Source organism: Xiphophorus couchianus, chromosome 2 (assembly GCF_001444195.1).
Source record: "Xiphophorus couchianus chromosome 2, X_couchianus-1.0, whole genome shotgun sequence".
Lineage (NCBI taxonomy): Eukaryota > Metazoa > Chordata > Actinopteri > Cyprinodontiformes > Poeciliidae > Xiphophorus > Xiphophorus couchianus.
In genome coordinates, this window is record NC_040229.1 from 3,464,046 (window position 1) to 3,491,604 (window position 27,559).

General features: G+C 44.5%; 2 protein-coding genes across 3 annotated transcripts; one reads left to right on the forward strand and one right to left on the reverse strand.

Annotated features, from left to right (window-relative positions):
* The first annotated feature begins 468 nt into the window (after window positions 1–468).
* mrtfba (myocardin related transcription factor Ba) lies at window positions 469–21,809 on the forward strand. 2 transcript variants are annotated; one of them, XM_028034031.1, is made up of 16 exons: window positions 469–636; window positions 5,299–5,536; window positions 9,411–9,476; window positions 9,582–9,637; window positions 10,467–10,542; window positions 10,631–10,792; window positions 10,865–11,046; window positions 11,124–11,252; window positions 11,983–12,230; window positions 13,471–13,633; window positions 14,780–15,637; window positions 16,722–16,832; window positions 16,909–17,058; window positions 17,149–17,235; window positions 17,772–17,832; window positions 18,257–21,809. In XM_028034031.1, exons 2-16 carry the CDS (start codon window positions 5,374–5,376, stop codon window positions 18,703–18,705), a joined length of 2,961 nt encoding a protein of 986 aa, XP_027889832.1. In that variant the 5' UTR covers window positions 469–636; window positions 5,299–5,373; the 3' UTR covers window positions 18,706–21,809. The 2 variants fall into 2 exon arrangements, with proteins under 2 accessions (XP_027889832.1, XP_027889840.1); XM_028034039.1 differs by having other exon boundaries at window positions 17,152–17,235.
* LOC114154744 (uncharacterized) lies at window positions 20,849–27,318 on the reverse strand. The gene is made up of 5 exons (XM_028034109.1): window positions 25,983–27,318; window positions 25,406–25,531; window positions 25,208–25,330; window positions 24,879–25,005; window positions 20,849–24,577 (listed from the first exon to the last, which is right to left on the reverse strand). Exons 1-5 carry the CDS (start codon window positions 26,239–26,241, stop codon window positions 24,469–24,471), a joined length of 744 nt encoding a protein of 247 aa, XP_027889910.1. The 5' UTR covers window positions 26,242–27,318; the 3' UTR covers window positions 20,849–24,468.
* Window positions 27,319–27,559: the final 241 nt, after the last annotated feature.

Sequence of the window (27,559 nt, forward strand, 5' to 3'; positions counted from 1 at the left end):
AAAAAAATAGACACCACAACCAAATTTTCTTTAAAATGTCTGGATTTTTTTTTTGTTTTTAAAAACCAACATTTGCACATAACTTTACATTTTTATTTTGTCTGATGACATTGTCTTTAAATATGATCAGTTACTGAATACTTGATTTGCCTTTTTATCAAATACTTTTTACTCCCATCATTTCTTGGATGGTTACTTTTTGGTTTTGCTTGTTTAAAAGTATGTTGAAGTAAAACAGCTTTTACAAAAAGCAACATTTGCATTTTTGCTCCGGTCTAATTACGGCCGCGCCTGTATTTTAGTTAAATCTGATTATGAAGTTTTGTAAATTCAGTTTAGCATCGTCTTTAATTCTTCTTTTGCCGAACCGTGTGTTTAAATAACCTTAGTTTTATTTTTTAAGTGTGAATCCCTGCGGGCTTTGAATCCATACGAGGAGGCCACGCCCTCTTCCCCCCCCTCCAACGTCTTGACGTCACTGCATCCCGGAGCCAGACGAGGCGCAGCCATTTTACTCCGCGAAATAAACTTCAGCCTCGTATTGAGAAGGCAGGAAAAGAAAAATCTGCTCCAGCCCGATGGACATGTCCTGATCCACGGCTCGGATGGGTTCTGCTTTCGAGTCGACAGAGTTCGGTAGGAGCCCACTAGCCGGGCCGGTTCTGGCTTGTTTTTAGCCTGCTAGCCTGAGTGAGCTAACTGGAGCTAACCAGAGGAGGTTGTTGTTGGGGAACGGGTCGGGATGTGACACTGCGCGACAGGAGGCGAGCGTGGGGAGAAACCACCCGGGGGCGCGTGGGAGAGTGGGCTCACTACCGTGGGACGTTTTCCTGGAAATGACAGTCGCCGCTTTACCTTTGACACCTGGCGGTTTGAGTCTCACCTGTCAGGTTTAAAGTAGCTAGTCAGTGGTAGCTTATCCCACTCCCACCAGCGGTCCCACGGTGATGTCACTCAGCTCAGAGAAACCTCACCTGGTTGTCAAGTGGCTGGTTTGTTCTCCAGAGGTTTGGACTGTATGCTAAGCTAACAGGTTGTGTGAAAAAGTTCCTCCTCCCCTTATGAAGCAGTCTTCAGTGTGCTCCAGGTAAATGATAAAATGCGCTTTAATGTATCAGGCAGGAAGTGACATCATGCGGTATTATCTTTTTAAATATCTGGATAAAATTAATACAAAGCCTCAGAAAGTGTAAATATTAAAGTCTAGTTGTAGGTCAGCCTGAACAAACAGGCGACTCGCCTCCAAATCATCCTGTTTCTCCCGTCACTGATGATGCTAACAGCTAGCGTTCCTCGGCTTAAACCTCCACACTGAAGGCTGTTTCTGAGGCAATGAGCTGAGGTGCCTTGCTTCTTCTGGAAAAAGGCCAGATTTTTAATAATATGAATAAAATTTAAATGTATCTTTCCGTTTTAGTGTCTCTCAGTTTGAACTGTGATTTTCTACCAGATAAAGATTCAGTCTGAGCTTTAAGTAGGACATTTCTGCTTCATCTCTGCTTCCTGTGATCAGCTCAGCATCTCCAGAGCTGTTCTCCTGTCTCACAGATGATAGATTATTTAAATCCACAGATTTGAACGTTCTTCCTCTTCATATGCCGTGCGTTTTTATTTCTGAGTGATTATTAATCTGGACGTGTCGGCAGTTTGTTGATTCTTTCTTTCTGGGTCTTTATCTCTGGCATTCCTCTCATCCAGGCCTGTTTGCTGACCTTTGACCTCCTTCCCTGTGTTGCTGTTGTGGAGACGCCTGTCTGTTATTGCTCTCATTTCCTCGTTTTGAACCCGCTCTTCGTTGAAGTCATTATTATGAAATATTGGTCTGTTGTTGCCATGGAGCCCAGTTTTCTGTTTCTCCATCTGAGATTAATTTTCAGGGATTTTTGTTTTTGTGTGGCGGATCTGAAACCTCTTTCATTTTGCTGGACTAGTGCGAGCTTTGATTAGGCCATGGGAGAGGAACCAGACACACTCTGAGCTGAATTACGACCTTGTTCAGCTCTAATTCCAACGCTTTACATACACAGTCAGAATCCAAATATTCAGATTTCTATTTATATTTCCTGTTTCTGACAGGAAATGAGACTTAGCATCTGTCCAGTGGTCAGAAACCCTTCAGAGGATTTCTGCTTCTAAAAACGAATCATTTGTTTTTATTCAGAAATGCTGATAAACATTTAAAATAATGAAACTGCTCAGTCATCATCAGAAACCATCACTGACCTTCATCTTTCTGCAGGACTCAGCACCATCACCCTAATCTTGAACTCCCTCAAAGATTTGACTGGACAGCTGCAAATGAAACGAAACAATAACCGAGTAAAAATAAAACTACTTCAGTAATCCATTAATCATTAACTTTCGTATTGAGCATCTGAAAATTATTCTGAGCAGAAATGAAGCCAAAACTTTACAAAAAATACAAACATTTAGAATTTAAAGTGAAAAAATAATTTATCTGTAAATCTGTTCTCCTCTAGTTCAGTTTTAGCTTCTCCTGGTTCAACTTCTGTAAAATAATCTCATATTAATCACTTTTCATCCAGTTATTGATCAGTTAATCAATAACTGATCAGCTCTGCTCTGTATGGATGATCAGTTTTTCTCATGTTAGAATAATGTTTTAGTTGCAGATTCATCATTCACTAAAGGAATGCTGATATTGAATCAAAATAAATAAAATATTGAATTTCTCATTTTTAAAAAATAATTGGATTTTTAACTTATTTGCTTTTTTAATTAGCATAAATGAAGCTTAAGTAACAATTCTGCAGAATGTGCCGATCAATGAGTAAAGTAATAATCAATCAGTCACATCTTCTCTGTTTTTGTGACGTTGATCAGATCAGGTGATGTAGATTTATGACCGTCTCTGATGATGATTGATGGTGGTGTGGGCGTCGCCCTGGGCGGTGTGGGCGTGGCCTCAGGCTTCGCTCTGAAACATCAAACACACTCAGGGTGAAGGAACGCTGAATGATCACGTGTTGCTGCATCTGCTGCAGCAGCACTGTGTCGGCTGGTTACCTGAACCCTCCCTACAGGTGTGAGCTCATTGAGGCATCATTCTTCTTCTTCTTCTGCTGCTGCTGATTTGTGTCTGAGATGAAGCCGCGGCGCGTGGCGTTCAGGGAGCGGTGATGATGTCAGATAAACACGTTGCGCCGCCATCTGGATCCCAGCTCTCCTTCTCACTCTCCTCCACTCAGCCTGCTGACATCCATCCATCCAACATGGCTGCCGATCTCTCCCTTCATTTCTTTCCCTCTTTTTGCTTTTCTTGTGAAATTCTTCTCATCTGATCATTGAACGTCATTTTCTCCAAATTTGCCAGTTAACCCAAATATCATGGAGTCATTTCTTTCTTAAGTTTAACCAGCTTAAATAGACACATTTTATTCCTTTCAAAATAAATGTTTTATTTCCTTTAGCAGAAGATCCAGTTCTAAAATAAAAGCATGTTTTTCCTGTGGTTTCAGGTAATCAGAACGTTATGAATGGATGAGAGGAGAAGCTAATGTGATTGGACCAGTTCATCCAGTTAAAACTTCTTATGTTGATGCTCCCAACATGACTGAAACAATGATTATGAATGATTATGAATCCTGCTCACTGGAGTTTGGATGTTATTATTGAACCAGATATGAATCAGTGGTTTGAATACAGACCTGTGGACCCGGACCTGGACCCCCTCTGGAACCTGGACCGGTTCCAGAGGGTCCAGGTTCTGACCCACAGAATCATTAAAACATTAATGATTAATGGATCAAATTTATAAAAACCACCAAAAAATTAAAAGTTGGAAATGGTTTGAACATAAAATATTTACTGCGAGCTGTTCAGCTCAAAAATACTAAATACTACTAAATTAACCGTAACGCCCATCACGAAGAGGCGGTGTCCTGTAGAGGTCAGTGTTGCAGCGGCGCTGCAGAAGCCTCTGACTGAAGACACTGCCGTTGAGTAACAGTGTGATGAAAACCGTCAGCTCAGCTCAGGGTTTTTGTTTTGGGTGAAAAGTTGGATTTGAGTCTGGTTTTCCTGCGTGTGATCGTAGCTTTAACCTAAACTTTTATTTTTCCAACATTAACTGAATTTTTAGCCGTTATGCTCATTAGATTGAGTCAGCTGTCTGCTGATTGAAGCTTTCCCATCAGCCCCTGCTGCAGCTCTGTGTGTTCACTGGCTTCACCCGGCGCTTCCAGGTGCTGCTTCATCATCATTGTCATCATCATCATCATCATGGCTTTTGTTCCCTGCTCGTCTTCAACGCCTGTAGCAGCAGCAGCATTTCATTTGAATATTCCTGACTGGCCGCTCAGCGGGCCTCATTAGGGCGATGCTGTCGCCGCCTGATGGAAGCTGAGCGCTCAGTTTGATCAGTTTTCTTCTTCTGGTGTTTGACTTTTCCGGTTTGTTTTCCGTTCATCTGAATCAGAGCGAGTTTGTTTTAATCTTTGGCTGATTGTTCGTCTTCCTGTTTCTGCAGCCAGAGGCAGGAAGAAACTTGACCCGTTTCTATTCTTAAAGTTTCTGTTGTCATCATGATGTCATCGTCTGCTGCTGAAAAACAAACGATTATTCTCCAAATATTTCAGGTTATTTGTGGCTCCGCCTCCTGCTTCCTGTTTTCACACCTTTAACTTCCTTCCTGATGCCTCTGTCTCTAACATCTGCTTTCTTTTTTAGTTTATCTTTATCGATTCCCAATGAGGTAAATTTAACAAAACATTTAGCCACAACATTATCATTTCAATACTTAAGAAAAATATGAAGACCTGTGCATTATGATAAATAAAACAATAATTTAAACTTTATTTCCCCTGGAAAGATTACAAAGATCAGAACAAACAATAGAATAATGCAAAAGAAAAAACAAATAAATAAATGAAAATACACAAACTAAAAACATGGGACTGAATGATAAACTTTATCAACTTGGTCACTAAAAATAAAATCAGACCTTCTGAGTTTCATTTAGTCCACCAACCTTTGTCACCAAAATCTAAACTGGAAAGTTTGTCCTGAGCCAATCAGAGCCAGGGGGTGGGGCTTAGTGATGTCATGTGCTAAACCAAGCCCCTGGCTCTGATTGGTTGTTTTTGGTTCATTCCTACAGGCAGCAGCTTCTCAGAGATCTGTTTCATATTAAACCGCAACAACATGGAGTCAGATTTAATAAATGTGTAAAAAATGTTTTTTATAAAAGTTACTGCAGCTTTGAGGAAAAAAGGAACATGAAGCTGCTTCTCTCCAAACACAGTTTCTACTTCCTGTTGACATGTCTTCTCCCTGCAGGCTGCCTTGCTTAAAGGGCCGGAGACCCAGACCGCTCTCTCTCGCTCTCCCCGGCCACCCCCCTCCTGAGGCAGGATGGAGCCCTGGGTGTCCCGGCAGAAGCTCGCAGCAGAGGGGGATTGTGGGATATCCAGCCTGCTGGTGCCGAGTCCACAGAGCGAGGCGGTGACCCACGAGATGGAGGAGCTGTCGCTGCAGCCCACGCAGAACCTGCCGCCGCTCAACGAGCGCAAGAACGGTGAGAACACGCTCTGCAGCAGCGACGATGATGCTGCAGCAGCAGCGACGATGATGCTGCTGCAGCACTGACGACGATGATGCGTTTAAAAATAGCAAACGGTATCATGCGCTCATGCTGCAATATTATTATTATTTCTGAAAACAATCGGCTGCATGTTGACCTAACGTCTCCTCCAGCAGCCATCTTGGCTTTATACAAGGCCATCATCATCATCATCATCATTAGCCTTGCCAGACTCCTCCAGTGTTTGAACCCGTCTGGTTCTGATCAGGGCTCAGATGGCCGGCAGAGATCCGGGTCATTACGGCGCGCCTCGATCTGATTGGCCAGTTTAATCCCAGTTCTCCCAGTTCTCCGAGGCAGACTGGCAGCGTCCCACCAGTGGAAAGTGTGAGTGGTAGTTTCCCAGCAGAGCCCCTCTCTGCGGCGGCGACCACGCAGGTGCTGATGTGTCGCCATGTTGGCGGCTCCTCTGCTGCTGTCAGCAGAAATGACGACGCTCAATAAATCCTCCTGAAACCATGGAAACCAGCGGCGCTGGACTCGGTCTCCTGTGTTAGTTTGACTGGTGGAGCGTTTCTCCCGCTGAGGGATCGTCCCATTAAAAACCGCCGCAGGTCGGACCGAGCTCCACTCAAACCGTCCTGTCAGATTATTTATTTTCATAGAGATTAAAATCTGCAGTGCAGCTTCTGGATCAGAACTTTCTGTCCTTCTCTGTGTTTCAGGTCTGATCTGTAATGTTTGTTCTGGATCCTTCACTGCAAAATCACAAAACCAAATATCTGCCTCGTTTTTAACACAAGCATCTTAACGCACTTAGAATAAGACAAAACTAACTTACAGGAAACTTTTCAACAAGTTACAAGATCTTGTCTTCAGTTTTCGGTCAGGAGGCCCAGATGATGAAGAGCAGCATGAAGAGGATGGATTGTATGTGAATGGAAATGGTTGTGTTTGTGTTTTTATGTATTTTAATGTTTTTATTTATGGCTATTTGTCCTGTTCTTATTGTTGTTCTGTCGTTTTTGCTCCTGCTTCCTAGACTGATTTCTCCTATAGGAGACTTATAAATTATCTTAATAATTCCTTAATATTGATTTTAAAACTTCTAATTACACTGATTATGTTTCACTTATAACATTTTCTCCTTATAAGTGAAATAATCTGCTCTTTTATCACTATTAAGGATTTACTGACTCAAAACAAGCTCCTGTATTTTACTGTAAAGTTAAAGTCTTATTTCTAGTGCACTAAGATGTTTGCAGTAGAAACAGAAACAGTGGCGCCATGGTGGTGCAGGGGAAAAGCGTGAAACACGTATTGAGGCCTTAGTCCTCGTGACGGTGGTCACAGGTTCGATTCCCGGCCTGGCGACATTTGCTGCATGTCTTCCTCCTCTCATTACCCTGTTTCCTGGAGAAGTACCTCCAGATAAAGGCCAACAGAACCTTTAAAAACAGAAATGTCTGGTAAGGGTTTGTGTTTTAGCAGATCAGTTGTAATGCGTTTAAAAATAGCAAACGGTATCATGCGCTCATGCTGCAGAGTCTTTGGCCTCCTAAATCTGAAGCCATCATCTCTGTGTTTAAAAAAAAAAAAGCAGCTTTTCTTTTAAATTGCGTTGGACCGTGTGGCTCGCTGTGGTCGCATTAATTTTCATGACTGTAGCTGAAAAATATGTAGAAAGAAAAAATGTAAAGGAAAGAACGACAGCCTGCAGCTGAGAAAGAGAAGAAGTGATTAATTTAGCTGAACGACAGAGAGAGTGCAACAGTATTAGGAAGTCAGGAGAAATGGTGTGCTGAGAGGCAGCAGAGAGAACCTAGCAGACATGCTACCTACCCAGAGGTTTAAAAGTACTCTGAGGAGAGCCAGTCTGCCTGGCATTCATCACATGTGGAGGAAATCACTTCAGACAAATAAAACCAGTTAAAGAAAAAAACATTTTAACTAGTGGATGTAATTTCTGCTCCAGTTCTTGGTTTCTGATCCACCAGATCAGGATGTTTCTGCCTGTCAGTGGTTTTATTGGATGTTGCAGCAGTGAAAGGAAGCAGCTCAAAGTCTCACATTCTCACAGCAACCTGATGCTAAGTATGTGCTGATTGGAGGAAAAGTCAAAGTAATAGTGGTGGGACTTGATTACCATTTTTAATTGTAGGATCCCTCCGTTCTTCCACCATATTTTCCTTCTGGTCGTTTAGATGTTTTTATTGTTGATTTAAGGTCATTGAGTCAGCAGGGTTTGAACCACGTGAGGAGAGTTTCTGTCTCTGGCGGCTACAGTGCCGTTTGCATCGCTGCGCCTTCAGCGTGGAGTCAGGATGAAGCAGCAACAGGGTGGGGAGGGGCACCAAACACAGGAAATCCTAGCAGATAAGTCTGTGGACAGACGGCTGTTCCTCCTGAAGTCGAGTTACTGTGCCGTTACCTCTCTGTTGCCCCTCAGTTGCCTCTCCGTTGCCCCTGTCATGGCAGAAATGACTTTAACAAGAGTCTGGATGAGAAGAAATAAGAAATGTATTAAACCGTTGCAAGGTGAGAACAGATTCACAGAATGAAAGGAGTCCGTCTGTCTGCTCTGACCAACAGTGGATCCGGTTCCTTTTATAGGTTCTGGTCAGAGAAGAGAGACTTGATTGGACTAGAGGTGTGAATCCCTGATTGAGATGAACCAGGGATTCTGTAGCCCAACACAGATGGTCTGGCCATTCGTCTGTCGTTAAGGACAGGGGGTTGTTCTTTGGTGCTAAAGGGGCAGATAAGTTCTGGGTTGGGAAGAAACATTTCGATGGTCTCCAGGATCGAGGAGCTCCTGCTGTTATATGACACTGCAGAGGTCAATGTGAGAGCAGCTTGACCAGTGTCATGATGAGACTATGCAGACAACCAGGAGGGCTGAGGAGAACATTATAACATTTTCTATTGCCCCCCTCTGACCTCCCTCTGTTGCCCCTCTTGTTCACCCCCCGTTGCCCCTCTGTTGCTCGTGTTTTTCCAAGTTTGTGCCAGACGTTGTTTGTCATTCCAGATCTGTGAGGTCATCCCTCTCTCCTGGGTCAAAGGTCACGATGTGTTTGTGGAGCCGAGCAGCAGAACATTTCCGCCGACAGGAAGTCTGTTGGGAAAACGTTGCCCTGCATACTTTGACTAGGCCTGAGTTAATGTGTGAGCTGAGCTGTGCGGCCCGTTTCCTTGTCGCGGTTCTGTTTCTTTTCAGGTTGATGTTTCTCTACGTTTTCTTTTCGTGTCACTCCAGCTTTATTTTGAAAACATTGGTTTTAAGGTTTTATTGGCTCTGGTGGCCTTTATTTGATAGTGAATCGACAGGAAAGGAGGTAAAGAAAGAACAGGGAGACACGGGGCTAAAGGTTGCCTGGCCGGGAATCAAACTTGCGGCGGCATGGAGGCCTGAGGCCTGAACCCCGCAGCACCACAGCGCCCCTATTTTAAAAACTTTAACTGGGAATGCCCAAGTCTCTATTTTAGTAAACTGGTTGTTTTTATGAATTAGTTTTGTTTCATCTTACATTTTTTATTTTAATATCTTGTCTGTTTTTTGTTTGTTTGTTTTGAAACATTGATTTTAAATCAGTATTTTCTGCCTGAACTTCCAAACCAAGTTTAGATTACTGTTGGGTTCTGATTAAGGACCACCCAGAATCAGTTGAAGGGCCACAGACGGCCCCCGGGCCGCGCTTTGAACACCCCTGGTTTATGGCCTCTAAGCGGCTCTCGGCTGAGCGGCGTCCGGCCTGCGGTGATGCATTTCCATGGTTACCGTTTGCTCTGGCCCTGAGCGCCAGCTTCCTGTTGCCCGTGTCGCTCTGTGGCTGCTGCTTCATGACGCGTCTCTGTCTCCCTGCAGTCCTGCAGCTGCGGCTGCAGCAGCGGCGGACCCGGGAGCAGCTGGTGGACCAGGGCATCATGCCGCGTGAGTAACGCCGCCGCCGCCCGCTCAGGTCCGAGTCGGTAAACGTCTTCCAGGCCGGCTGCCGCAAGACGACAAGGAGAACTGAACTCTGTGTTTGTGTCGCAGCTCTGAAGAGTCCAGCAGCGTTCCACGGCCAGATCCGCAGCCTGGAGCGAGCCAGGGTGAGGAATAGTCCACACCGCCTCCTGAACGCTGAACGCTTCAGAGTTCTGCTCAGAACGAAACCATGGAAACTCTGACTTCACTATCCAATATGGCCGCCGCTGATAGAAAGCGTCAGACATTTTATTATTGTGATATAAAATCTCTTTAGGGGAATTCTGGTTTTATTTTCATGTCTGAAATGGATGGAGATAAATTATTGGTCATTATTGATAATAGTATTAGTTTGAAGCTGTTTCTGTGATTTAGATGCATTTTAAAGAAAACCTCAATCAGCAGAAGTTCTGAAGATCTGCATCTTTTATTAGAGATTTTATTAATTTATTAAAGCTGAGCTCATAAGTTTGTCTAATATTGTTAGTAATCAATTATTGTGATGATTAATGGGGCCATTTAACCACTTGAGTCTTATTATACAATATTAGAAATAGATAAAAGATGTAAATAATAAATCAATTCCTTTATTGGAATAAAAAATATTTCTTGGCTAAAATGTAATAAAGTTTGAAGCGAAGGATTCCCCTGCATTCAGAGCAGAACTGATCTGGAGATTATTATTGATTAATAATTGAATGGCTACAGATGATTAATAGGAGATTTTCCAGAATGTGAAGCTGAAGCTGAACTTCAGGAGTTCTGGTGGAACAAATTTATAGATTTTTATCTTAAACGTTTATATTTCTCTGTTCAGTTTTGGCTTCATTTGTTCATTCAGCTGTTTTAGCCTCTTTATGCTCCAGTAAAAAGTCGATTATAAATTAGTTGGTTGTTATTCCAGTAATAGATGAACCAGGTGAAACGTTTGCTGACATCCCGGCTTGTTTTCAGACGGAGAACTTCCTGAAGCATAAGATCCGCAGCCGGCCGGAGCGCGCCGAGTTGGTCCGGATGCACATCCTGCAAGGTGCTGCTGTCCTCCATCTTTGTTTAGTGTGATGCGTTGCCGTTTCTGTTTGTCTGAGTCCGTGACGTTTTGGCTCCTCCCCCTGCAGAGACGGGGGCGGAGCCGTCGCTGCAGGCGACCCAGATGAAGTTGAAGCGGGCGCGGCTGGCCGACAACCTGAACGAGAAGATCGCCCAGCGGCCCGGCCCCATGGAGCTGGTGGAGAAGAACATCCTGCCGGTGGCGTCCAGCCTCAAGGAGGCCATCATAGGTGAGCCGCCGCCGCCGCCGGGACTCCCCGCTGGGCGCGGCCCAAACTGACGGCTCTGCTGCTGACCCACAGTGGGCCAGGTCAATTACCCCAAGGTTCTGGAGGAGGACGGTTGCTACGACGCCGTGTCTCCGGAGCAACCGGCCAGCCAGGAGTCTCAGGGCTCCGCCCCCTCACCTGGAGACAGCAGAGTCCCGGAAACCCCGCCCCCATGCCCGGCGCCCGCAGTACTGCCTGCCATCGCCATGCTGCAGGTAAGAGTCGGAGCGCCTCCTGCTGGTTTCAGGTGGATTTACTCATGTTTATTTCAACTCTTTTTCTGCTGCTTCAGCCTCTTCCAAGCACAAACTTCCCAAAGCCGCCCTCAGCCAATGAGCAGCCTCTCACCTGTCCACCTGTCCAGCATGCCCCGCCCACCGCCACGCCGGCTGCTTCCAAACCGGGGCCGACTCTGGTCAAGGTGAGAACGACGCTCCTGCTCCCCTGAAGCAAAACAAACGCACCTGGAGCGAGGACAGCCAATCAGATCACTGTAAAGATTTTAAATATGACTTATGATGAGCTCACTGTAAAAACACAAAACCCTACCCGGTGTTGTTGTCTAGTTTCTGATGAAAATATCTTATTACACTAAAAATAATGCAAAACCTTCTCACAAGTAACGTTTCAGTAAGATATAAAGGTTATTTTCAGTCAATAATTCTTGGAATGTTGATAAAAATGTAATTTAATTGACAGATTATTTCACCTATATGAAGGGAATAATCTGTCAATGAAACTAATACTTTTTAAAAAAATCAATACTAATTAAGTATTGACTCTAAAAAGCTTCTGAAAAGTTACTTAAATTAGTTTTATTTTCTGTGTAACAATATATTTAGACAAATACCTGGTGTAGTTTTGTGTTTTACAGTGAACTCGTCGTAAACTTGAGTTTGTTTTTATAGGATTGAATGTGACGGAGCAGCACAGCGTCGTCATGGCGATAGTCTGCTGTGTTCGCTGTTCGACTCTTTTGACTTTTTAAATTAAATAACATTGTTATTGCACTGCCTTGTACAATATATTATTATTATCATTATTATTATTATTATTATCTTTATAGTTATTATTTTTAACACTTTAAGAACGTTTTGTGTGAATCCTGTTGCATGTCAGTTTATTCAGTTTCTTTTCTGATAAAATTCCAGCAAAGCCAACAGAAAAGTCTGTCTGAGAAAAGCCGCAGCAAGAAGGGCAGAGAGGCCAAGTCGCGCGTGAAGAAGCTGAAGTACCACCAGTACGTCCCGCCGGACCAGAAGCAGGACGTCGGCGAGCCGCCCATGGACTCGTCGTACGCCCGCCTGCTGCAGCAGCAGCAGCTCTTCCTGCAGCTGCAGATCCTCAGTCAGCAGCAGCAGCACTACAACTACCAGACCATCCTGCCGGCGCCGCTCAAGTAGGGGACCGCACACACATACACACACACACACACACACACAGGTATTGGTTTATTAATACGACATCCATCCACATGTGTTACTGGACTGAACAGAACCGGTTAGCCGCTAAAGCTAGATACACACAACTGCAGCCATTACCACGCATCAAATCAATAATTATTAAATATTGCTGAAGGTGCTAGTTTTGACTATTCTATGTCAACATTACGACAAACATCTCTGCTCCAAGGGTTTCATATTTCAGTAGGATGGAAAAAGGTTCAATTAAAATATTATTGCTGTCTTTGGTGCTAGGTTTTACTAAGACTAAGGTCTTTTTCTCTAAGACTTTAGTTTTAGAGAAAAACATAAGACTGTTCTGAACATCTGGCAGAGATTTTAACATTTTTTAATTCATTTCTAATCCATCCATCCATCTTCTTCCGCTTATCCGAGGTCGGGTCGCGGGGGTAGCAGCTTCAGAAGGGAGGCCCAGACTTCCCTCTCCCCAGCCACTTCTTCCAGCTCTTCCGGGGGAATCCCGAGGCGTTCCCAGGCCAGCCGAGAGACATAGTCCCTCCAGCGTGTCCTGGGTCTTCCCCGGGGCCTCCTCCCGGTGGGACGTGCCCGGAACACCTCACCAGGGAGGCGTCCAGGAGGCATCCTGACCAGATGGATTCTAATCCAATTTCTGTAAAATGTGGCTTAAACTGTTATTTTGTTCCTGTATGTAAACCGATAAACAGTTACACAACATCAGCTCAAACAAAAATGTTTGAATTGTAAGATAAAGTAAAATATATTTACAGTGACATAAAATAAACAGAAAAATGTTTTCAGTTCTGCAGTTTTTATGATCAGCCTGAACACAGTGGTGGTTTATTGATTAGCTAATTTAATCAATCAAATTAAATTTGATTGAATCAGAGAGACGGTGTGTGTGTGTGTGTGTGTGTGTGTTCTTATTTTATTGCTAACTTAACCAAAACACACCAAACTGCAGCAACATGTTAAAGTTATCAAAGTCAAGCTAGCATAGCTAACCTACTTCCTGTTTTCTCCTGTTGTAATAATAATAAAGACAGCAATAATATTTTAATTGAACCTTTTTCCATCCTACTGAAATGTGAAACCCTTGGAGCGGAGATGTTTGTCGTAATGTTGACATGGCCTCCCTTTTCAGATTCTTTGTATGTTTCTGATCCAGTGATATGGAACATAAATAATAAAAAATCTCCTCTTGCTGTCCTGCTGCAGGCCGGCGGCGGAGAGTCAGAGCAGCGGCGTCGGCGCCCGCCCCGCCTCCATCGTAGTGTCTCTGCCCACCGGCCCCCCGGCGCCGCCCGCGCTGCCACGACCCAACAACCTGCTGGCCAATCGCAAGCCAGGAGTCCTGCCAGCCAACCTGGACGAGATGAAGGTATCCACACACCTGCAGAAATATTCATCCCTCTTCTAGTTTCTACCAGATTTACTCACATTAGACACACAAAATGATTTATTTAAACAAAGTGGAGCTGAACTGTGAAGCAAATGGTGAATGAACAAACATTCAACCAGAGATATTATGGGATGGTTTAGGTTAAAATACTGTTGGGAATCAGTTACAATTTTTAATCCAGTTCATTTTAAGTCTGTAATTAATTGTATTTTAGTCAAAAACTAGAGACAAAAATAAGCAACATTTTCAATTCAAACCCATTTTTCTGCTACATTATTGAATAAATATCAGATCTGAACATCAGAGATATTTCTGGACTGTGGACGCTAACATTAGCATTAGCTGCTACATATTAGCATCCAGATGCTATTTTAGGCTAGCAAAGCTTCAGTGCTAGGCTAACTGCTGTTAGCACAACGTGAACACTACATAGCTCTTATCCATTGTCCAATCAGATCATTTAGAGTCAGAAATTAACCCCAGATGGACCAGAGAGGCAGCTTCCATCGCTGTTGTTAGCAGATGTAGTTGTGCGTCGGATTTAAGGACGTACCAGCAACGTATGAAGACAAAGGTTCCTGTCAGGAATAAAAATGCAATAAAATCTTTAATGGTGTATAAACTGTGTAGTCTAAGCTAGTACATTAAAAAAACTTATTTATAGTTTAGAGTTGAAAACTGAGTTTAAGTTGTTTTACAGTGAAGAATGTTCAGAGAGGAAAACCTCACAAGTAAACTTTTCAGATTTTATTCAGTGAATTATTTTCTTCACATTTCAGCTCCTCTTAATCTGTTGCAATAAACAATGACTCAATTAATCCCATGATAAATTAAAATGAGCTATAAAACTTCCATTCTGATGATTAATAAACTTCAGAATCCACTTTATTTCTGCTTTCAGTTTGTTTTTTTATTTCTGTTTTCTCTGTAGGTTTGGTTGTTTATGTTTTCCAGTGTTATTTACAAAGTTAATTAGTTTCAGGCGGATTTGAATTATAAACAAGAAAATGGACTCAAAACAAGAATATTATATTTTATCTCAGTAACCAGTGATCCGGTAAACGTTGACCTGAGCTGCTGCAGCTGTGAAGTTTTCAGGGTGTGAATATTTCTGCCTGTTTCCAGGTGGCAGAGCTGAAGCTGGAGCTGAAGCTGCGCGGTCTGCCGGTTTCCGGAACCAAAACGGACCTGATAGAGAGACTGAAGCCGTTCCAGGAAAACTCCTCCCTGCTGGCTCCGCCCAGTGTTCCCACATCCACCGCCGCCTCCTCCGTTCCCATGGAGGTCTCTTCCTCCGCTTCCTCCGCCACCGCGCCTGCTGTCCTTCTTCCAGTCCAGCAGGCGGCGTCGGAGAGGATGTGCTCCACCCCGCCTAACTCGCCGATCCCCTCGGACCCGGCCGCTCTGCAGCCGGACGTCAGCATGTCTGAGGCCGAAGCCCAGCCGGGTTCTGGTTCCGGTTCGCCCCGGCCGGAGGAGCGGGACCGGCGGCTGCATGAGAAGCAGCGGCAGATTGAGGATCTGATGAGGAAGCTGGAGCAGGAGCAGCGGCTGGTGGAGGAGCTCAAGATGCAGCTGGAGGTGGAGAAGAGGGGCCAGGCCGACCCGGTTCTGAGCTCCAGCGCCGTGAAGATGGAGGGCCCGGTTCTGTCCAGCTGCTCCTCTGGCGCCGCAGTCCTGAGGCCCCAGGTGGTGAAGCTGGAGGACGTGACGTTGTCGGCCGGGAAGCCGCTGCAGCTCCAGACCCAAACCCAGATCATCGCTCAAATCCAGAACCGGACCGGCCCCCCGCCGGTGCCCCAGGGCCAGCCCGCAGCCCCTGGCCTGCAGCAGTTCTTCATCAGCCACCCTGCCGGGGTCCTGGGTCAGCCGCAGGCGCTGCTGACCGCAACGGGCCAGACCACAACCCAGATCTTTGTCCCGGTCTCGCTACCGAACAGCGGCGCCATCCAGCTACCGAACAGCGGCGCCATCAGTCTGCAGGTAGGAACGCTGTAGCTTGTTAGCGGCCCTAAAGCTGCCTAAAGGACAAGCATCCTGTTATTAAATTTTTCTTTCTCACATTTAAATCATCATTGGTGGTCTAGTTCAAGCTGAACTGCGATGCTTTGGTTTGAATTTCGGGTTATTTTAGCTCCACAGGCTCCACTTTGACCCCTGACCTGAGAGCCACTCGTTTTGATGCCGTCTCTTTAAATGCAAATGAGACACTTCAAACTCATTTTTGTAGTTTTATGTTCAACGTTTTCTGTAATAAAGTTATTTAAAACAAGCAGCATCTTTATGTCAGCCAGGAAATAAGCAGCAGTAGAACCCAGCCAGTTTTCTGACGTGTCGGTTTCACTCAGGCAGCAGCAGCTGTACGGCCAACTCTTCCTCTTCCTCCGTTTGCTCCTCCTCCTCATCACCTCTTATTGTTCTGATCGGTTTCAATTCGCTCCGGTTCAGATTAAAAAGACTTAATAATGTTACTCATCACTGTTTGGCTGGAGGAGCCAGGCAGTTGGACCGTTACACGTCGTTTACCCAGAATGCATTGCAGTGTGAACAACATGGCGACATTCCTGTGACAATATTTTATTGAAATTTATAAAAACTAAATAACCTGCAGTATTAGGTTTTTACATCTAAAATAAATATTTCCCAATAAGAATGTTTTTATAATTGTTTCCCTTTAAATATTTGAAATGCAGCCAAACTGGTTTGCTGACATTTAGTTTTCTCTGTTTTTTAGTTTTCAGTTTTTTAGTTTTGAGGTAAAGAGGGGAAACCTGAAACTGCTGCGCCTGGGTGTTGCTAAGCAACCAGAGAGCGAGTCAGTTAGTTGGAGCTAGCTTAGCTAGCAATGAGAGGCTGACGGCTAAAGGCTTTTCTCTGCATACATCTCCCAGAATGCTGTGCGGTTCTGGATCAGTGAAACTATTGAACGTTCTATCAGTAATATTATCGGTTGATATCGATCACGTGTTTATTGTGATAAATATATTTACTGTCCAGATGTAAAGTAACTAGATGTGGAGAAGTTCTGGTTCTGGTTTTGAGTAAAGTTACCTCCTGTGTTTGTCAGCCGGTCCTCCCGGTGCCGTCCTCCGGTCCGGGTCTGGTCCAGAACCCTCTTCCTCAGCTGCAGAGCGCCAACATGGAGGTCTCAGCCAATCAGCAGCCGCCACTGCTGCAGGTCAGTCTGAGCCGCTACGGCCCAGTAGAACCGTGATGGAACTAGAACCAGTCTTTGATGGAACCTTCTCCTCCAGACTCTGACGCTGTGCAGCGGCCCGGCCACTCTGGGGAACCAGAACCGGACCGAGCCCAACCCTCAGCGCTTCCTGCAGAGTTCTCCAGAGAGCAGAGCGTCTCCCCACACGTCCCCCAACCACCAGGCGGCCAACGGCCCACTGAGCAAGGTACCGACCCGCCGACCTCCTGCTGGGTCCGAGCCGCTGCTGGTTCTGGTTCTGATCCGGCCCGGCCTTCCTCTGCCTCTCCCCCCGCAGCAGACCTTCGTCCTGCAGCCGACCAGGGAGCCGCCCCGCTACGAAGACGCCGTGAAGCAGAGCCGCAGCCTGCAGGCCGCCGGCCAGGTGAGGTCCGACCCGGTTCTGAAGGACGACGGTTATCTGAAACTACACTTTTGTAACGTACCACGAGACCCGGCTGGTGATGTTCCGGTCCCTCCAGAACCCGACCCGGTCCGATTCTGCTCAGCCAATGAGGAGAATCTGGTAAACGCTGGGTAGCTGAGCATAAAGTTGAGTGGCCGCTGGTCACCATGACAACGGCTCATCTGGACTCTCGAGATTTTAGGCTTTGCTACATTTTATCCAGGGGCGACCCTAAGAGGGGGCCGGCAGGGGCCCCGGGCCCCCAGATGACCAGGTCCAAGTCAGAGAAAGATGCTTTCTTCACACGGGAATAAACATGTTGGGACATTTATTTATTTTAATTCGTTTTCATGTTTTTTATTGTGCCAGCCTAAAATTTTACTGCACAGAAACCCAGACTGGGTGCGACTGAAGAACGGTTCTGACCTCTCTGGGTCCGCTTCCTTGGTTCCGGTTCTGGAGCAAACACCGGTTTATTCCAGTCTGGTGGACGAATAAATGTTGTTTCTGTTCAGGTTCCCACGGCAACCAGCCAGCACATGGATGATTTGTTCGACATCCTGGTGGAGAGTGGAGGTGAGGAAATTTAAATGTCCAAATAAATGAATATAAAATGTAGATTTTAAACATCTTAACTTAAAATCATAACTTTAACCTGGATGGTATGAAAGTGTTTAGAAGCTGAAGTTGGACATAAATTCAGGTAAATAATTTTTGTAATGAGAAAATTTCACGTTATAGTGAAATATAAAAATTAATAAAACGGGAAACTTTTGCACTATGAGATAAAATTTATTAACATGACAAACTTTCAGTTTACAAGAAATAAAACTCATCAAAAATAAACTTTTATGAGAGGAGACAAGATTTTAATAATCTGATTAATATTGTAATAATCTGATTAATATTGTAATAATCTGATTAATATTGTAATAATCTGATTAATATTGTAATAATCTGATTGTCTCCATGTTGACGTTTCTTCTTCCTCTCCTCTCAGAAATCCCTCCCTTCCTGCCTCAGGACGCCGCCGGCGCTCTGACTAAGACTCACCCGGTGACGGCGAGCATCACTATGCTTCCTGTGGGCTCGGCGCTGTCCCGCTCGCCGCCTCGGGTCCAGCTGGGCCCGCCGGTTCTGGACCCACCGGGTCTGGACGGCCAGCTGGAGGCCTTCTTGGAGCGGACGCTGGCGGAGACGGCACCGGCGTCGGACCCGCGGACCCGGGGCTTGATGGAGGAGCTGCGGAGCCAACTGGCCGACCCGTTCGTTCCCATGGATACCACGGACCTGTCCTTCTCCGACCCGGCCGGGTCGGCGCTGAGCCTGGCGCTGTTCGACCCGAACCTGGACGGCATGGAGTGGCTGGAGGGCCCCGCACCCCCGGGGCCCGCCGGGTTCCCTGCCGAGTTCCTGGAGCCGCACGACATGCAGCTGCACTTTGACTGACCCGACCAGAACCGCCGACCCAAACGGGCTTCAACTTCCTGAAGTCAGGATTCTACTGGAACCGAATGAAGACGAGGAGGAAGGTTCCTGTAAATACGGTTTGGACCCGGACAGAGCCACCGGGTTCTTCTGGGTTCTCCAACCCGGTCCGGTTCAGTTTGGTCCCATCAGAACCGCCCGTCTCCTCTCGTCCGTCTGGATCAGAACTATGCACTAAAGAAGCGCCGCTTCCCCTCAGAACAAACCAATGTGAACGCCGCCTGGTTGCCATGGAGACACAGCGGTCCGCTCGCCAACTGAATGTAGTTCTAAAGACGCCGACCCGAAAACGGCAGCTTCTTCCTCCTGATGAGAAACCAGAGACTGAGAAGGTTCTGGTGACCCGGTTTGCTTCGTTGCGAGACGACCAACAGAAAGTCAAAGCTACGGTGGCCTGTAAGGTGATTTTCTGCCAAAGTATTCACACCCTGTGCAGCTGCAGTCGGTTTCTCTCATATCAAAGTTCTAGATGAAAAAGTTGTTCCAGATCAGATGTGAGCAGGTTCTGACCTCCGTGGCATGATGCTGCCACCGCCGTGTCTCCAACGGCTCCGATTATTACAGCAGCTCAAAGATTTCAGTCTGTTTAAAAAGTCAAGATCAAGTGAAACAGAAAGTTTTTATTTTTCTGGTGGAAAAATAAAATAATTATGAGGGAAAAAATCATGAAACCATAATAAAGGGAAGCATAAAAAGAAATGACAATATGATCAATTGTTTTTCTATCAAGCATTTCTGTAAGTGTTTCATATGAATTAGAGGAAATATAAAATGAAACAACAAACAAAAAATGTAAAAGCTTAAAACTACATTTTTTTCCGTGTTTAATAAGAATAAGAATCCATAATTTCTAAACTAGTCTTGTTCTGATAAAACTAAATGTTTTTTCTCCATGTTTGATTCTAACTTTGTAAACTACCAGGAGTTTCTCTACGTCTGGCTCCGATGTTAAAAGTATCAAACTAAATGTTGGTCTAAAGTAATAATTACTCCACCGTTTCTAAAAGTAATGAACTAAACAGACAGAAACGACAGGAAAACCATTCGGCCATGAGGCAGAGAAAGGCAGAGAGGTCAGAGTTGATCTGTGTCCAAACACAGAGTCCAGGAACCCAGCGACCCAGGAAATGCTTTAGGCTGAGTAGATTTTATATTTCTGCCCTACAGTCCCACCGGTGCTCCTCTCTTCACTCCAATCATCCAGATTATTGTGGTCGTTCCTGCCGGACCGAAACTGGTAACTTCTCCAAGATGGAGTCCGTCCCACTGGGCTGCAAAATCCCATCCGGCCTGCGTCTGTCGGTCTGAGTGTCGGCCGGTCGGCCAGGAATCCTCCAGCTCCAAACAGCAGAAACCCCATCATGAGTCCAGGCCTGTTCCTGCAGGACAAGCAGGCAGCACAAAAATCTATCAATTGCATTGAAAGACCAGTTGACCAGATTAATAATCTGTAGATTATGGGTATGTTGAAAGAAAGGCTAAAAAAGCAGAGCGAAGGCAGGTTGGGAGGCAGCAGAGGGAAAACGACTTGTTGCTTTTTAGTCAAATGCTTGATGGAAAAACAACGAAGGAAACTTTGCACACACACACACACACACACACACACACACACACACACTCTTTAGGAAAATTAAAATGTTCCATGAGGTAAAACAACCAAAAAAAACTTGACATTTTGAATCTATTGTTGAGGAACTTATTAGAAAACATATCAACTCATTTTATCGTTTTAACAAACAAATGATCCTGTGAACAAACTACTGTAGTTAATGGTTGTACCGTGACAGCTGAAGTAGTTTGAATACTTTTGCATGTGTGTGTGTGTTGGGGTGTGTGTGTGTGTGTGTGTGAGGGAAGCATGTTACCGTTAGGAGCAGCCCTGTTCCTCTGCATGTCCGTCTCTCTCTCTCTGCATGTTTTGGGTCCAGCTAACAGAACCACCGGGTTGCCATGTTGGGTCACCGGGTTGCCATGTTGGGTCGGCCTCTCCATGTTTCCATTTCCTCACCTGAATGTTGAGCTGCAGGTAAATTTGCTGATTGACGCGGTTTTTCCTGCAGTTCTGTAGACGAACACTAGAGGGCGACCGTCTGCTCTAACCTGATTGGTTGGTTTCCTCCTCTTCATCACCTTGCTGTGGATTTATTCCAAACTCATCGAGCAGCTGTTTAGTTCTTTCTCTCCTCTGATTGGTTGGATGACTCTGAGGACTTCCTGTTAATCTTTCTGCTGTTTACTTCAGGGTGTCCAAAGTGCGGCTCGGGGGCCACTTGTGGCCCTTGGAACCTTTAATCAGCGGTCAGTAGTCCAGATTTCAAACAGATTTAAAATAAAGTTTCACAAACACATGGATAATATAAGATATTAAAATGGAAAAACTGCAACACAAGTTTTTGCTTTAAATTTAATTTGTACAATCACTTTCACTAAACTGTAGACTTTTCAAAATAAAGCAAAAGTGAGCCATAAAGAGACAAACGATGTAGAAAAACATGATCAACCTGAAAAAAATTTAATACAATTTTTTAAATTTTATTTCTTTTTAAATCTGGCAGACCTGCAAAAACTTTGTTTTAAATCTACAGTAATTTATCACTTGCTTGAAATGTGACGGCTGTCACGTTTAGATTCTGGCAAAAATAAAAACATGAAAGTTTTTGCAAAAACACTAAAATGTTTGTGACACCTGGAGACATTTTTGGCCCCCGCGCCATAAGTTTGGACACCCGGTTGACTTCCTGCGGACCAGGCGATCCGCAGCAGGCGAGGACGACTCAATCAATAACAGCTGCTCCGCCACTTCCTGCCGTCTTCTTCTGAGGCAGAAATGCGGTTTCATATCTGAGCGGATCAGCTGATGTCGGCCATCTTGACCTCCAGTGCCCATGCCACGCCTCCTGTTGGAATGCCATATGTTTTGCACATTGTGTACATATTTCTATAGATGTAATGCATATTTTTATACATGTGTACCATCCATGGGCTCGTTATTTTGTAAATACGCTGAGAGATGTGTATAAATGAGTACAGTATGCTCTTATGTGTTAATAAAAGTGAGTTTACTGTGAGTGTTTGCTTCTGATCCCAGGTTGAAGTTTATCCGTTTCGGTTCGAGGTGAAAGTAAAAAGCCGTTTTGGTAACGAAAGTTTCCCAACATGGAAAACAGAAATCAGCTCCACAAACATGGTGGAGTTTAGAGCTCAGGCCATGATGCTCCCAGTTTAACCAGTCTGACCAGTATAAACCCAGTTTCCCTTTGTCCAACTCATCCTGGTGTTTTTGACTGGGAGAAATGGACCCGACTGGTTCTGTTCGGCACCACTATGTCGTCATCCAACCAGTAAAGATTAGAAACACAAATATCACTGCATAAAGAAACAAGTTATTTATACATAATTTAACATAAATGTTTTGGAATAAATCAGAAATAATGGAAGCAGGTTAGTTTGACTTGGTGGTGGCAGCATCATTCTGTGGGAAGACGGCTGGAGTATGTATGAATGAAATTAATGTATGTCATAAATGTATCTGAATAATTAATGATTAATCATGCTAGCTTGGGGCCCCTGGTGGTGTGGAGGCCCTGGGCTGTTTGACTCGGGTCCTGTTTACTCATCGTCTCTATATTTCAGAATATTTCATATCTGCGGTTTAATGTCTGAAAGAGAAGTGACTCTGCGGTGAAACAGAAACTCAGCCTGATCTGCAGGCGAGTAAAACCTCAGACTGATGTGGAGGAAAGGCGAGCCGCTCTTCTCTACAGAGTTTAGCTTCATTTGACTCCACAGCTTTTCTAATGTCTGACCACAACATTTAAATCTGACCGAGTGCTGCTGGCCCTGAAACCACTGCAACGTTCTGATTCCCAGTTTCCACCCAGTCAGTCAGATCCGGTCCCAAGGTTCGGTTCTTTTCCCGTCTGGTCCTTTTTTTTTTTTTTTAATCAATACACATTCAAAACTTAACACCAATAATTTGGGTCATTCAGTCTGTAATGAAATAATAACGGTTAATTATTCATAGTTTCTGATGTAGCTAATTAGCTAAAACAAATTCTTTGCGATGAGCGGACTGAATAAAGCATTCATCTTAATAAACGTCTATATTTGCTTTAAAACGATTCAAACTTTGTTTTAGGTCAAATAGACTTTAATAAAACGGTAACATGAAGAGATTTGTAAAACCCAACTTTTATTTTTGGTAGTTTTATTAATGGTATTATTGGTAAGTGAATTTGCAAATTAGCTAAATATTTCGCTTGCTAACAAATATTTAATTTGGAGCTAAGTATTTATCTCTAAGCAAAATAATTAGTTTCAAATGAAATGTTTAGTTTGAAGCTAAATATTTTGTTGGTAAACTACATTAATTTAGCTTCAAACTAAATTTGCCACCAAATAGTAACCAAATCTTTAGCAACTGACCTTAATAAAGGAACAAATAACTTGGTGAAAATATAGCCTTGAATAATAAACTTGTTTTTTTCTCTTATTTTTTCTAAATGACCCAAATTAATTAAGATAATTTTTGAAACTTTATGACCAGAAAACGTTCAGAGCAGCTGAACTCTGCCGTCTGATCGCAGCTTGATGTTTCCTGCAGCTGTTTCTGAAAGCAGAAAGTTTCTGTTTCCTCTGATCCTGCTTTGCATTTCTGCTGCGCTCATTAAACACACACACACACACACACACACTCAGTGTGTCACAGCGAGAGCTGCTCAGGATTTGAGGGGATTTTTACATAAATTAAAAGCTTTTTCCCACATGAACTCTGGAACATGACATTAATCCAGGCGGTGACCTGCATCACCACCAGCGGCTCTGATCCTCAGTAAATGAAGCTGCTGGTGTTTAATCAGTGAGTCAAGCCTTCGGCACCAACAGGCAGCAAACTGAGTAAAACTGCAGTAAATGTTGCGTAATGTCAACGTCCCACTGCTGCATTTGCCTGTTAGATGAAATGATGAGATATGACGGCCGATCGTTTCCTCCAGATGTCCAAACAGAAGCTCAAACTGTCAGAGGAAATAAACAGCTGGACCCGGTCCAATCCGGGTCCAGCGAACACAGAGCCTCTATTCGCCCCGTTTAGCCACATCACAGCCTGCAGCGTTTGTCCACCACAGAGTAGAGCGCTTCCTGAAAAGTGAAACCAAACGGAAGCAGTTTGTGTTCGGATTTGTCTCCCAGTCTGAAGCACGGCAGCGGCTGCATGATGCTGCGGGGAGCTGATTTTATCCCATCTGACTGAGAGTCGGCTGTTTTCCAAAGAACTGCAGCAAAAAGATGGTGGAAGACGATGAAAACACAAATGCACACCACACTATTCAGATTTTCAATGTGGGGGAGAATAGTGTGTGGATAGTTCCCGGTGTGGATAGTTCCCGGTGTGAATAGTTCCCGGTGTGGATAGTTCCCGGTGTGAATAGTTCCCGGTGTGAATAGTTCCCGGTGTGGATAGTTCCCGGTGTGGATAGTTCCCGGTGTGGATAGTTCCCGGTGTGAATAGTTCCCGGTGTGGATAGTTCCCGGTGTGAATAGTTCCCGGTGTGAATAGTTCCCGGTGTGAATAGTTCCCGGTGTGAATAGTTCCCGGTGTGAATAGTTCCCGGTGTGAATAGTTCCCGGTGTGAATAGTTCCCGGTGTGGATAGTTCCCGGTGTGAATAGTTCCCGGTGTGAATAGTTCCCGGTGTGGATAGTTCCCGGCGTGAATAGTTCCCGGTCAGAGCAGCTTGTAGGTGTGGATCTGGTGGCGGCACTGAGGGCAGAGGTGATGAACGTTCTTGAGACGCTTCATGTGGAACGGGACGAGACAACAACCAGCCACACAGCTGGAGGAGAACGTTAATATTATTATTATATGTATCATTATTCACAGCAATATTTAGTATTAACAGTATTTAATATGGAAATTATTAATAGTAATATAATAAAAGTGATATTATTATTCACTAATCATCATTCAATAGTATTTGTTATTTACGGTCATATTTAATATAATTAGATATTAACAGTAGGATAATTATTCTAAATAATATTTAACATAAAATTGACGACACTATTTAATATAGTGATTATTTGCAGTAATAACTGATTGATTTCATATTTAGTGTAATAATGATCATAACTCACCCCACCATGGAGCACAGGAAGCAGAGCAGCCACATGCTTTCGCTGACAGCGCTGTGGGTTTCCGTGACGACCAGCTCTCCACAAGATGGACACCTGGTGAGTCCGGCTGTCCTTCCCAGCCGCTCCGCTTCCCGCCAAAATAAAAGCATCAAACAGTGAAACATTAGAAAATAATTAGATTGTTTACAGTTACATTTATATTTAGTAATATTTAAACTGGATGGAGCAGCTGGTCGACCAATAAACTATTTCTGTTTGAGATCAATAATTATTTCCTTCTGTTGGCTCCAGGTATTCCAGGTATTCCAGGTATTCCAGGTGTTCCTCACCTGGCAGGGCGTCGTCACTCGCTCTGTCTGCAGCAGCGGCCGCCCCCCCGCCCGGCGGCGGCGGCAGCATGTAGATTCCTCCGCGCGGCGTCTCCTTGTAGGACGGCCGCTGCGCTGTGCGATCTGAAGAGGTCAGAGGTCAGAGGTCAGGTGTGTGAGTTGCAGTGCAGACAGCAGGGGGTGGCAGAGGAAACCTGCCTCCTTGGGCGCCGGCCGTGAAGGTGACGCCGCTTCGCTGCAGCTCCTCCTTCCTGGCCTGCAGCTCCTCCAGCTCCGTCTGCACGGCCCGCAGCTCGTCATCCTCATCTTCATCCTCACTGATCACTGGCAGCAGAAAGGTCACAGCAAGGTCACAGCAAGGTCAGCACTCACACAGACAACGTCTGGCTTCAACAAGCACAATGGAAGCAGAGGCAGAGCCAGCCAGAGGGATAAGCAAACCCAGCTGCTGTGTTAGGCCTCCAGGCCAGTAGGGGGCTCCACACAACCTGGCTGCACGGCTAACGACCGGGTCCACGTAGACCAGAACCGGGACCTGGTCTACGTGGACCCGGTTCTGGTCTAGCTGGACCGGTTCCGGTCGTTGGAAGGCTTCAGACTCTGAACTTTTTCACAACGAACTAAAAGATGAAAACAAACAGAAACTAAAAACAGTTTTAACTCTAAACTCGTTTCCATCTGAAGAACCTGGATCAGAACTCCTGCTTCAGCTGTTTGGACTTCCAGAACCAGCTGGTTCTGTTGGGTTCTGTCGGGTTCTGTTTGGGTAACTCACGTTCCTCTGCGGTTCCGGTTCTGTTCTGCTCGTCCTTCTTGGTGCAGCGCTGCATCTTCAGCAGCAGGAACCGGCGGCTGTGCAGCTGCTGAATGCGGAACTCGATGTCGGCCAGGCCCGTTAGACCGGCCCGGTTCTCCTGGTCCGGTTCTGCCGGCCCGGCAGGCTCCGCCCCCACATTGTCGGCTCTGCTGGGCCTGGGGCTCGGAACCGTCCTGAAGGTGTGGAGGAACACGCCGTCGTCCTTCACGCTCTCCATCCCCGCTCAGCAAACCGGACCTCCAGAACCAGAACCTCCAGTGGTTCTGAATCAAACTGGGATCAGAGCAGGTGAAGAACCGGATCCTGGAACCATTCCGGGTCAGATCCGGAGACGAGACGAGAATCTTCTGAAAACGATCCTGAATCCGAGAGGAGGAAAGCTGAGCGGCCAGGTCCGATTCTATCCAGAACCGCTCTGCTGCCAGCGCCGACAGGTCCATTTGAATCCGGTAAACAGCGGTAAACAAATGAGCTGCATGCAAATCCTGCAGCCGCAGCGTGACGCCCAGCAGAACCAGGGAACCGGGCCCAGCAGAACCACAACCTGAACCCACAGCATCACACCGCCACCACCAAGCAGGTTCTGGTTCTGGACCAGCCGAACCAGAACCTTCCAGAGAGCCATCAGTCTGACTCACTATTGATTATTGATCAGTTTTGGTTCAGCAGGGTGTGAAAACTTTCTGCCAGTTTGAAAATCAGAATTATTGAAAAAAAAACATAAAAATGGACAAAAATCCTCCCAGAAATTATTACAATAAACGGTAAAATGTTTCCAGTAGGATAATAATAATAAATCTCAGAGATCAATAAACTTTAAATTCCAACATTTAAAACTGAAAACCATTTAAGTATTAAAATAAATCAACAGATAAAATGAATTATGAAACAAAAACATCAGAGTGAAACTTTAATCTTCCAGTTTCTGGTAACAAAATGGAAATTATTAAATATTATGATTGATTCTTCATTAATATTTGTTTCTTTAAATGAGATAAAAACTCAAATCAATCTTTAATTTTCTCCCTCTTGAATCTTTTTATTCATAAACAGCAGAAATTATTTTACAGAGGCATCCGGTGACCTTTGACCCCAAACATTTTCATACAATGTTGGTTCTGCCTGTTTGTTTATGATGGCATTTCGCTGACCTTTGACCCTGAACTGGGTCAGTATAATAAGAATCAACATGACTTTTATTGGTATGTTTTGTATTTACATGATAATGTCACTTTAAAAGTAAATATTTATAGATTTACATTTATTACAGGTTTATTTCTTATATGTTTATGTATTTAATGATGTAAGAAGTTTGTTATTTGCTAATGCTTTAAATATTCTAATTAAACTTGTGATTAATAAAGATAAATGAAGTTCAGTTATTATTTGTAGAGAATCATTTGTTTAGAAAATGATTTGTTTTTATCATCTTGTTACATTTTAAAGTGTAAAACGTTTAATAACAGATTTTCTGTTGCAAAAATATTTTTTTCCACATAAACTTTGTTTTTTATTTGTATTTTAAATATCAGTTA

Bases quoted from the DNA above. Each gene is read 5' to 3' on its own strand.
- mrtfba (XM_028034031.1), top strand. From the start codon at position 5,374: ATGGAGCCCTGGGTGTCCCGGCAGAAGCTCGCAGCAGAGGGGGATTGT. The intron at 11,253-11,982 runs GTGAGAACGACG...ATAAAATTCCAG, and splicing joins CGGGGCCGACTCTGGTCAAG to CAAAGCCAACAGAAAAGTCT. The intron at 17,236-17,771 runs GTGAGGTCCGAC...GTTTCTGTTCAG, and splicing joins GCCTGCAGGCCGCCGGCCAG to GTTCCCACGGCAACCAGCCA.
- LOC114154744 (XM_028034109.1), bottom strand. From the start codon at position 26,241: ATGGAGAGCGTGAAGGACGACGGCGTGTTCCTCCACACCTTCAGGACG. The intron at 25,532-25,982 runs GTGAGTTACCCA...TTCTGCTGCCAG, and splicing joins AACCGGAACCGCAGAGGAAC to TGATCAGTGAGGATGAAGAT. The intron at 25,006-25,207 runs GTGAGGAACACC...TTTGGCGGGAAG, and splicing joins GAGTGACGACGCCCTGCCAG to CGGAGCGGCTGGGAAGGACA.